Below are 11,682 nucleotides of genomic sequence, written 5' to 3'. Positions count from 1 at the left end.
GGTGATATCCCTACCCTTCTCCCTACCACATACAATTGAATATGTTATTCCCTACCAGATATCAGGGAATACTTGTTTGTTTGTTCCGACCACATATCTGGGAATATGTTATTCCCTACCACATATCAGGGAATAAGTTATTCCCTACCACATATCAGGGAATAAGTTATTCCCTATCACATATCAGGGAATAAGTTATTCCCTACCACATATCAGGGAATATGTTATTCCCCACCAAATATCAGGGAATACTTGTTTGTTTCTTTCGACCACATTTAATTGAATACGTTGTTTAGTACCACATATCAGGTAATATGTGTCTTCCTCCGACGTATCAGTAACACTTTTTCTCTCTACCACATATCAGGGAATATGTTATTTCCTACCACATATCAGGTAAAATGTTTTTCCCTACCACATATCAGGGAATATGTTCTTCCCTACCACATATCAAGTTCATATGTCAATAAGTTAGCGATATTATATGAAAACAATTAACTGTACTGGCGCTTAGTCAGAACTCAAAGAATGCTTCTGCATAGTTTTATTTTTAAAAATATAATTTGAATTAAATTTTTAGGTTACTTCTCTTGGTTAATTGCGTGTCATCCTACCACGACGGCTTGGAGCATTCTAACGCCAACCACTACTCAACAAACTTCGCTCACTGAGGACTGAATAAATGAGACATTTTACACGTCCGTAATGGTATATTGATCTGGCGATGAAATTGAAAGACGATAGTTCATCGTAATAGCGTATTGTGCACAGGAAGGCGAACGTCAATATTTTAAATGTTACGATTGTTAAAAGACCGGTGCAACACATGTACGACCGAAAGTTAACAAGAGTTTGCCACTATCGTGGCTATATCCCCCGCCCCTGTTGCAGAATTTATGACATAATCAAGTCTAAACAAACCCTAACCTTTTTTAACTGAGGTGGAACTTGCCATGGAAATTGTGAAAAATGAAGAGTTTGGAACCTAAGTCCATCTTGTTGCCATGGAAACGTAAAAAAATAAAAATTCTAAATAGCAAAAGGCACCAGTTCCGCATGTACCTGACAAACCTGAAAAGTGTCATGAAAAAATATTGAACGGTTTATGAGTTATGCTCCGGAAACGAACACTACCCTCCCAGAACATAAGTCCATCTTGTTGCCATGGAAACGTAAAAAAAAATTTTTCAAAAATTTCTGAATAGCAAAAGGCACAAGTTCAGCATGTACTTGACAGACCTGCAAAGTTTGATGAAAAAATATTGAACGGTTTCTGAGTTATGCTCCGGAAACGAACCCTACCCTCACAGAACCTAAGTCCATCTTGTTGCCATGGAAACGTAAAATATATATATTTTTTTAAAGTTCTAAATAGCAATAGGCACAAGTTCAGCATGTACTTGACAGACCTGCAAAGTTTGATGAAAAAATATTGAACGGTTTCTGAGTTATGCTCCGGCAACGAAACGTGACGGAGGGACGTGCGGACGGACGGACGGACGGAGCCCGTTTCTATATCCCCCGCCTACTTTGTTGGGCGTGGAATAAAAATGAGTCAATGAGTCAAATAACAGTAGGTCAAACCAGCGAGAGTTCTGTCTTCCGTGTGAATATTGACCCCACAGTGAACATCAGCTGCACGGTGCCTGAGTTAATAAAGAAACGCAGCCCCTCGTGGTTTATTCTCCCTTTTTTGTTTTATTGTACGATTAACAACGACAACGAGTCGTTTATATCTAATATGAGATATCAACATATGTACAGCCTCTTAAGGATGTTAAAATAAATGTACATGCTTTAAAAGAATTTACCCGTATTTAAATAATGATGTCTCCCTGAATACAATCTGACCAATGCAATGTCGGACAAGGAGATTTTATGAACAGGTTGAAAAAGTTTGGTATTTCCCGGATATTCTCACAATTGTCCCGTCGATTATCTGTTCCTTTTCTTCCAATACCGATTGTCATATCTCTTTACTTTTGCTATCGTTCGAGCATTGCGTTTATCTACGTTGCCCAGCTTCATCTATGGGAACAACTCACAAGACACTTCTCTATAAAAAGTATCGTCGTCCAATTTATGACGTCATCAAGTTCGAATCTCCAGAAATGACGTCATGATAGAACACTGTTTTATCGTGAAATAAACCACGTTCGCTCTTCATTGTTCTTTCCGATTTATTGCGTATCTATCTGATATATTTGAATATTGACCCTATATTTATGCATTTTAATGATTATGAAACTGAATGCCGTAACACTGACTTTAGAGGAGCTGACATTAATTATGATGAAAATGTAAACAATGACGAGACATTTGCTAATACTAGTGACACTGAATGTCTTAACATTACTGACACTGAATGTGTCTACACACTTACAGATACGGCCCTGACTGCTACTGAAGAGGAATCGGTCTACTTTGTATACTTATCAAAATGATAACACTCATGTCTGTTTGTTGTTTAACGCCGCACTCAGCAATATTCCAGCTACATGACGGTGGTCTGTAAATAATCGAGTCTGGACCAGACAATCCAGTGATTGACATCATGAGCATCGATCCACGTAATTGGGATCGATGACATGTATCAACCAAGTCAGCGAGCCTGACCACCCGATCCCGTTAGTCGCCTTTTACGACAAGCATAGTCACCTTTTACGGCAAGTATGGGTTGCTGAACACCTATTCTAACTCGGAATCTTCACGGATCTATGAATTATCAAAATAAATTATCAAAATGAATTATCAAAATAACTGGGTATAATAACGCACGAATGAAGGTTACAGGAAGCCATTTTTGCAGATCTCTCTTAATTAAGACTACAGTAAAAAAAGAAGAATGCAGAGTTAAGTCATTTTAGGAATGCTTCAGTTACCTTTAACCACGTTCGTGTGCATTTATCAGCAATTTCGATTATTAGTGAAAGTCTAATATGCTGTGGTACCACTTCCATATTTGGCACATCAATCACGTGGTATGCATTCCATCTGCGAAGATCCGGGGTAGAATAGATCTTCAGAAACCCACACTTGCCGTGAAAGGCGACTATGCTTGTCGTTAAAGGCGACTAACGGGATCCGGTAAGAGCACTTGATAAACGACAGCATCTTTCCTTTCCTTGTACTGATGAACGAGTTTGGTTTTAAATCTACTTTGAGGTGAGGTGAGGTGAAAATGGGGTTCAACGTCGCGTCCAAGAGTATTGCGCTAGTCCGGACTGATGCCGATTTATTGTGCTATAACACTGAGATACCATGCCGCAGTGTAACATGAATACCCTACTCAGACACAATATACTGACTCCGAGCCGACCAGTCTTTGTTTTAGCCTTTCAATGCCGAGCGGTAGACAGGGTAACAACAAGTACTTATGAACCATAACGTCTTAACGTCTTTTTGCATGACGCGGCTTGGGATCGAACCCCGGACCTTTCGCTCTCCAGGCGAACGCTCTACCACTAGACCACGGAGGCGGTAAAATCTACTTTGAACAGTTATGTCACCGCATGTCAGACAAATGTGTATGTGTGTGGTTGGCGTGAGTCCTGAAGTGATGCAGGCCTCACATTTCCATGTAGGTGACACTCACCGGTATGGTGCTGACAAATCACCAATAATAACCAGGGCAAATCTGGGATTCTGGTCTTGGGGTGCCTAAATGATAAAACGGCACAAAGGATTTGCGGCTCCACGTCGACTGGGCCAAACGTGCTCCCCTACCGATGGGGAAATACTTCAATATAAAACGTCTCCGCCAGAAAATAACCAGTCTTGATTATCCACAGATAAATAATTGAATTTCCATTTTGCGTTAAAAGCAGAATAGCGGTGGAAAGTATATGAATGGATCACTGAAAATCAGCGATGACACCAGGTGTTCGCGAGAATGGTAAGCATGTCCTGTCTTACCTAGAGCACACTTACAAAAAGTGTTTGCTTGTTGGCTGACGCTGCACAGCAATACTCCTGCCTTGCGACGGCCGCCTGTAAAAGAAACCAGACAATCAAGTGATGGACCAGGAAATCCATGATAGCGCATTTACTGGCGTGGGGTAGTTTTCAGGTATCGACTTAAACTTAATTATAACTTTATATTTGTATATTATGAATATAGCTTATGACAGAAGACATTAACACAGAACAGCTGTCGTCAAACACGCAAGTAGTTTTCAAGGTTTTGATTGGTCTACATGATCAAATGCTTGAATGTATCTGATCACAAATCATTCCATCCTCCACGTACATTTAGTTCTCTTTTCTAAAATCCCAAGCCGACAAAGCCTATTTTATTGATTTAACATTACTCATGAATATATGTACGCAACGTCACAGAGACATCAGCATCGACAATTTAACAACAGCGCCATATATAGTTTATTGATCTTATGTTGAAATTTGTTTTCGGTGTAACGACAGATAAAGAGCTTCTCTGGAACTACATAGCATACTGTGGCTTCATCAATGTGGACATAAACTTGAATTATAGAATAACATACCTGCATCATCATATCAAGATGCTTAACAGGTGAGAAGACATCACAATTTTCTTGCTTGTAGATAATGTTATACCAAAGTCGCTTTTTATAGGGAAGTCTAAGAATTAACTGTCGTAAACAGATATCTTTCTTCACAGAAGTACGTAAGCTTGTGAAAGTGACACGCAGTCTTACCATTTTTGGCCTGGGAAATCAACAATACTATTGGCTTAGATCGATTTGACAATTAACTGTGTTAATTATCTAGAATAACTCCCTATACCTCTCCCTTGTAGTCATTCACTTCTGACGGTCGATCATAACATTTATATTATCTGATCCCCTACATTTTATGGAAAGTGTTTATACATCCTATATTCTCGACGTAAACACTGTCTATGACGTGTTCTACAAGTGGGTCATCCTGGTAGTGGTATATCCTATCGACGGTCCCTCCTACTCGTATGTGCTACCCGCGATGTATCCTGCCCGTGTTTTTTCTTTCACTGGGTATAGCATGCTCTTGGTATATGCTACGCGTATTTTCTTATGAAAATGGAAATTATTTTTGTCGCTTTTAATTCTTATTATCCTGCAACGGTATATCCTCCGCATGCATCTTGCGCACGGCAAATTCGGCCACGAAAAAACCTGATCGTAATAAATCTGGCCCATTGTATATTCTGCTCGCGGCATATTCTGCCCACGGAATAACTTGCTCGTAATATATCCTGCCCATGATATATTCTATTCGTGGCGTATTCTGTCCATGATATAACCTGCTCGTAATATATCTTGCCCATGGTATATTCTGTATATTTTGATATATCTTGCGCACGACATCTTTTGTTCGTGGCATACTCTGCCCACGGAATAACCTGCTCGTAATATATCCTGCCTGTGGTATAGACTATTTGTGGCATATTCTGCACACGTAATAACCTGCTTGTAATACATCTTGCCCATACTATAATTCTGTATGTGGCATATTCTGCCCACGGAATAACGTACTCATAATAAATCTTGCCCTGGTGTGTTCGTTGCATATTCTGACCACGGAATAACCTGCTCATAATATATCCTGCCCATGGTATATTCTGTTTGTGGCATATTCTGCCGACGGAATAACCTGCTTATGGTAAGTCTTGTCCATGGTATATTCTTGCCCTGGTGTGTTCGTGGCATATTCTGCCCACGGAATAACCTACTCGTAGTTAATCTTGCCCATAGTTTAGTCTGTTTGTGGCATATTCTGCCCACGGAATAACCTACTCGTAGTTAATCTTGCCCATAGTTTAGTCTGTTTGTAGCATATTCTGCCCACGGAATAACCTGCTCGTAATATATCCTGCCCATTGTATGTTCTGTTTGTGGCATATCCTATCCACGGAATAACATGCTTGTGGCTGTCGATGGTAAGCAGTAAGAATACCAGGTTGCTATCTCTACATCCGCATGTAGGTAATATTATACCAATATTCACTTTATATATCCAAAAGTACACATTACAATTCTATCCTAAAGAGCTTCCGTACAATCAAACATCCAGGATTCATTAACATATATAAACGATTTTGAAACGACACATTGGATCTGTGACTCAGCGTTTACGTCGAAATGGAATACAGTTGACAACTCTCACTATTCTGCTGTCATTTCTAAAATCCCAATCCGACCAAATGATCCAATTAAGTTTATCATTGGGCTCGGCGAAATCGGGAAATGTATTATACAATTCAACATGTTGACATCAGTGCCTTGTGTCTTATATTGATCTCACATTGACAGCTGTTGTATACAGTGTAACAACCGGTAACACCTGCCGTCTTAGTCAGGTACAGAGCTTCTTTTGCATAGCGTGGGTTAGCTACAACAACGTGAAAATCAACTTGAATTACAAAAGAACGTATCAGCATCATTGGTTTGCAAGATGTTATAAAAGGGAAGATGACAGCACTTTCTAGCTTGTATTAACATTGTACCAATGTTTAATTCAACTTTATAGACTTTATAGACATCTTTCTCATCTATAGACTCTGATATTGTATGTTGATGTCTCCCATGGTGGCAATGCCTGTTGCTGGGTACCTGAATGTTCATGAGCACAGTGGAAAGCGAAGCAAAGGCCGCTTCTCGACCCGCCGGCGAGGAGATGGCCGCGTCATCTGCAGGTCTATTTATATCGCGGTTATCACCAGGGCTCAGCACGCTCAAAGCGCATGCAAACACACATATAAAAGTCGCAGGTGCTTTTTTTAAAAATAGGTGTCATCAGCTGGGATTTGAATGCAAAAAATGTTTCATTCTTGAGACAGTCTGGAAGTTTATTCCATTTCATTAACGCGACAGGTCCAAACGATTTACCAGCAAAAGTTCAAAGATTGACGTTGATTTGATTTGTTTGTTTGTTTGTTTGTTGTTTAACGCCTTACTCAGCAATATTCCAGATCTATGACACCACCCTGTTTGATACTGGGACACCGCATGTATTGTTGAGCTGTTCTGTTTATACAATGGTACGTCAAATACAATATTTTGTACTCAATATGTGCTCGTACAGGTGGCCAGTGTAGGGTTTATCAAGGTTCAACCAACCTCCTAGAAACTGTTCAATCCCTTTGCTTATCGAACGATCGAGTCTGCCATGTTCGGGTATTCATGTATACAGCTCGTTAATAGAAATACCCCAACTATTCACATGTAATTATATCCGATGCATCACCTATGATGAATTTGTATGTATGCCACAGAGGCAGCCATGGACAAGAACTATTATTTTCATTATAACGGTATTCCTTTCAAACAAATGTTCATAGGTTATTATGCAGTTTAGAGTGAACGTTATTCTCCGTCTTGTGTCTTACATGTGCTCATTACTTCTAAAGAAATAGGCAGTCATGGTGACGGACAGTTTTCTGCCTGTAACATGCTAAATAATATTAATGGAGCACCATCCGATAACTGATTTCTTTGCAGAAGTCAGATGATCTTTCTTTTATATTATTGAACATAAACACCTTGTTTCTTGTATTATATTCGTTCCTGTTGAAGGCGATTGGGTATCTTTATGGTTAAAGTGTTCGCTCGTCACGGCGGAGCCCCGGGGTCGATTCCCCACATGTGTACAATGTGTGAAGCCCTTTTCTGGTGCCAACCCCCACCCCCCCCCCCACCCGCCCCCGTCTGTGAAATGTCTGGAATATTGCTGAAAGCGGCGTAAAAGCTCACTCACTCCTTTCTGTTTACATGATCAGAGAAAAGGGGGAGATGAACATTTCATAAAATATCAGCTCTGTACAGAATCCCCTTTGACGTTTAACATGTCAGCATGTCATGGACAAACTAGCTTAACCGTTCATTGGTTATCACTGTAGTTCAGAACAGACTACTTTGTTATCGATGCAAGAAGAAAAAGGTGGATCAGCCGGTCGCCACGATTCTGGCATGCCCCATAGCATACAGCAATGAAAAGCGGTCAAAACGTCAGCGTGACCTAGTCCAGATGCGTCATAATTTAAACGTAAACAATACCCTATTGAAGGAAAGAATAGATAAGCAGTAAGAACACTGTGCGTATGTTGATTGAGAACAATAAATTGCGATAATATTAATATGTGTCCATGCAAGTAGGATTTTACACACAGTCATAACAATTATTTTACTTGGAAACGAAATTTCGAAAAAACTGTAAAACTCTTTAGCCTCGGGGAATTGTCAGTAAGTTCGTGTTGCATGTAGTCTGGTGTCCCCTGCCGTGATACTGCTGGAATATTGCTAACAGCGACGTAAAACCACACTCAATCACTCACTATCGATAGCCTACCCATTGGAACTGTATAAGTTCGATATTGGAACGTTACCAGATGTTTTGTCACTAACTGGTACGTTAACGTTGTACAAGAACACGATCACATCTATATCAGAACACATGCAATTAATTTAACGATAGTTACACTGACCACTTTTTGACAAAAATGAGCATTCTTCATGTCGGCTACAACATGTGACCCTTACGTTGGGAGATGTCATACTGATTTCCATGAAATAAATGAGTCCAAGTATATTATTATAAGCGAATTATATTACAGGTCATTGTTCAGGGTGTCTTACCTACGGGACTTTTTTAATCAATTTCATGCTTTTGATTATATTTTTAAACTTTCACATGATGTGTGCCGCATGATTCTAAACATCTGAATATGCCAGTGATTACTAAACATGCAGCTTTGAGCTGTATTTAATTCCCAATAGGTTTTTATCTGTTTATAATGTCTAAGTGGCCCATACCATTGTAATGTTATCGACTCTTTAGTACAAATTGAAAAAGTCAAACTGAACATTTTGCATATATCTGCCATCTTGATACACATTTTGTATACATTGTGTATTATTATGTATTTCTCATGTACCGCCGTTGGTGATTTGAAGAATAAACTTTATTACACACCCTGCAATAACATGTGCTGAAGGGACCATTTTGCTAATTCATACAGCGGCGCCATGCAAATGCATTGTTGACTGGTCCAAACGTTCTAAGCCTAACAAAAGGAACCAACAATTGTAAAAATGTTTTTAATTTAAATGTTTCAACATAATCTCCCTCTCAATACACTTCTCGCCTCGATAGTGAAGCTTTTCAGTTCCAGTCAGTAAGAAAAGTTTTTTCTGAAGACATCCTGAAAAAAACCATTCAGCTTTGAGGTCATCGTTGTCGTCATGGCGCTTTCTACGAAAGTGTTCTTTCTGTTTAGAAAACAGCTGGAAATCATTTGCTCCCAGGTCTGATAAGTATGGTGGGTGAGAAAGCTCTTCGAACCCACGTTGTCGCACAGCAGCCTTTGCAAGTTGAGAGGTGTGAAAAGAGGCATTGTCATGAAGTAGTAGAATTCCAGCAGTCGCTTTCCTTTGATAGAATCTCTCAGGCGATGAAGCAAATCAGCATAGTAAACACCAGTAATCGTCTTTTGACTGTCTATCTGACCGTGTAGTTTTTCTACGTGTAGTTTCTTGATTGAATCTTCACTGAAGGTGAGGGGCGTCTTGTTCTCGCAGCCTTAAAAATAGGTGACCAACGTTAACAGTGGAATAATTCACCACATTCAAACCATCTTCTGACTCGAATCAAATATGATATTGCGAAGCTAGATGTTCCGTTGAATGCAGATGTCAGTATCCTGATGGTATTCGATATTATACACAATGTATTTAGAATCTGCATGTACGTTTTTTTTATTATTGATGTCGGAGAGAGCAGCGCACTGTAATGAAAGGTCGCACCTTGAGAACCATCTAGGGTGTGATTAACAGTTACGCCAGAGACGTTTTCCAGAGCACAATGAGATAATGTGAAACGTAATAATACAATGTATACACTTCGTTCAGCAATATAGTTCCCAATGAACACTTAGTACAGATGTCTGCCAGCATGATTATGTCTGGAATAATGCGAATTTCAAAACATCTATTAGTATTGCCTAACATATTTCTGGAATATTGCTTAAAGCAGAGTAAACCCAACTCACCCACTCACTTCCAGTTCTGGTTTGAAGCATGATTTGTCATGTTGGCCAGGGCCCACTTGCACAAAGCGATCTTAGCGCTAAGATGATCGTAGCCCCATACATGTACTTTAACATAGGCTTACGATAGTCTTAGCGCTAGATCGCAAGTGCAAGTGGGCCCAGGTCTCATTTACTGCAGAGTCATGACTGAATAGGTCGCAATCCATTTATTTAGATCTATGAGACTAAGGACCTGTGTGATGGTGAAACTCACATATCTTCAGATGGAATGTCTTATTTTGACTGTAGTTTGGATGGCAAATGTGTCTTATGTCTGTATTGGTTAATGTTTCCAGCTAATGAACTACCAATACATGCAAAACACGATAACTATAATACCACATGTTTTCTGTTTCCAGATTCAGGAGAAACCTGAGAAGATGTCATGTCGTAGTTGTTATTTGTGTTATCGTTTGGTGCTTAGATGTACTATATATCAAAACTCTATTCGGGGAATGTACAAAAAGGGAATGTGCTGTACAGGGTTACATGGTAACCACAAATAGAAGCATCTACTCTGACAGAAAGCTGATATCTGGGGATGAAGCATTATTGTCAGAGGATTTCAACGAATTCAGACAGCAAGGATCTCAAGCCAAGAAGCCAAGTAGTCGATGGATACAGAGGAACAACGGAAGTGAACCACTTTCTCCAGCACAAGCCGTTAAGCTTGTTCGAGGTGGATATGTGGAACGAAGGGTCCGTCCTTTCCAGTATCATTCAGAAATGCAGGATTACACGGCGTTCATCTATTGGGTACATTTTGTAACTAAGAGAAACAAGATATTGACGAAATATTCATTTTCGTATGATATAGTGCCTATACGACTTGAAAGTGAAAGTCCATACCTGATCATAATGGTTTTATCGGTTGCAAAGCATCAGAGAACAGCAATTAGACAGACATACGGCAGCGTCCTCCATGGAAAAAGGTGGCCTGGAAGTAATATAATTTTGAATGCCAAGCTCATTTTTCTTTTGGGGCGTACACGGTCTGAAGTAGGACAGGCTGTTCTTAGTGAAGAGAATGTCGCCCATGGGGATATTTTACAAGGAAACTTTATTGATACTTATCGAAATCTAACGCTGAAAGTGCTAATGGGATTAAATTACGTTTCAGAGTATTACCCTTCTACACAGTACGTCTTGAAGGCGGATGAGGACACATTCACGGATGTTGATGTTCTTGTGAGGTTGCTGAAGAAACTGCGACCTGTAAACTCCGTACTTGGGCATATATACTTGTCCCCTCCTGTACTCAGGACTGGTAAATGGGCTGTTTCGGTATATGTCTATCCTTTCACACTTTACCCTCGTTATGCATCGGGAAACACTTATGTGATGTCAATGGATCTGGGGAGATGCGTTGTTCAAACTGCCAGATTGTTCCGATACGTGTCCATAGAAGATGCGTTTATCACTGGCATCGTGTGCTTTGGATGTAATTGCAAGCAATATCACGTAAACGGCTTTACAAATTATTATGAAATGGCGCCCAACCCTGGAGATTTTCTAAATGGATCAAAGATATCTGCCAATAGAGTTACAGACGAACTGAAGTATAAAATATGGAAAACAATTAATGGAAAGGTATCTTTTTGAATTTATGTGTTCATAAACGTACCGGATAGAAAACAAAG

At 39.7% G+C, this 11,682-nt stretch overlaps 1 protein-coding gene across 1 annotated transcript; it reads left to right on the top strand.

Moving 5' to 3' along the window:
- The first annotated feature begins 4,461 nt into the window (after positions 1-4,461).
- Positions 4,462-11,644, top strand: LOC139467532 (beta-1,3-galactosyltransferase 1-like). Its single transcript, XM_071249067.1, has 2 exons — positions 4,462-4,531; positions 10,402-11,644. Exons 1-2 carry the CDS (start codon positions 4,521-4,523, stop codon positions 11,642-11,644), a joined length of 1,254 nt encoding a protein of 417 aa, XP_071105168.1. The 5' UTR covers positions 4,462-4,520.
- Positions 11,645-11,682: the final 38 nt, after the last annotated feature.

The sequence above is a fragment of the Haliotis cracherodii genome, unplaced genomic scaffold (assembly GCF_022045235.1).
Source record: "Haliotis cracherodii isolate W230 unplaced genomic scaffold, xgHalCrac1.p SCAF_2, whole genome shotgun sequence".
Lineage (NCBI taxonomy): Eukaryota > Metazoa > Mollusca > Gastropoda > Lepetellida > Haliotidae > Haliotis > Haliotis cracherodii.
The sequence above is the reverse complement of the archived record's forward strand: the minus strand, read 5'-3'. Positions and strand labels throughout refer to the sequence as shown.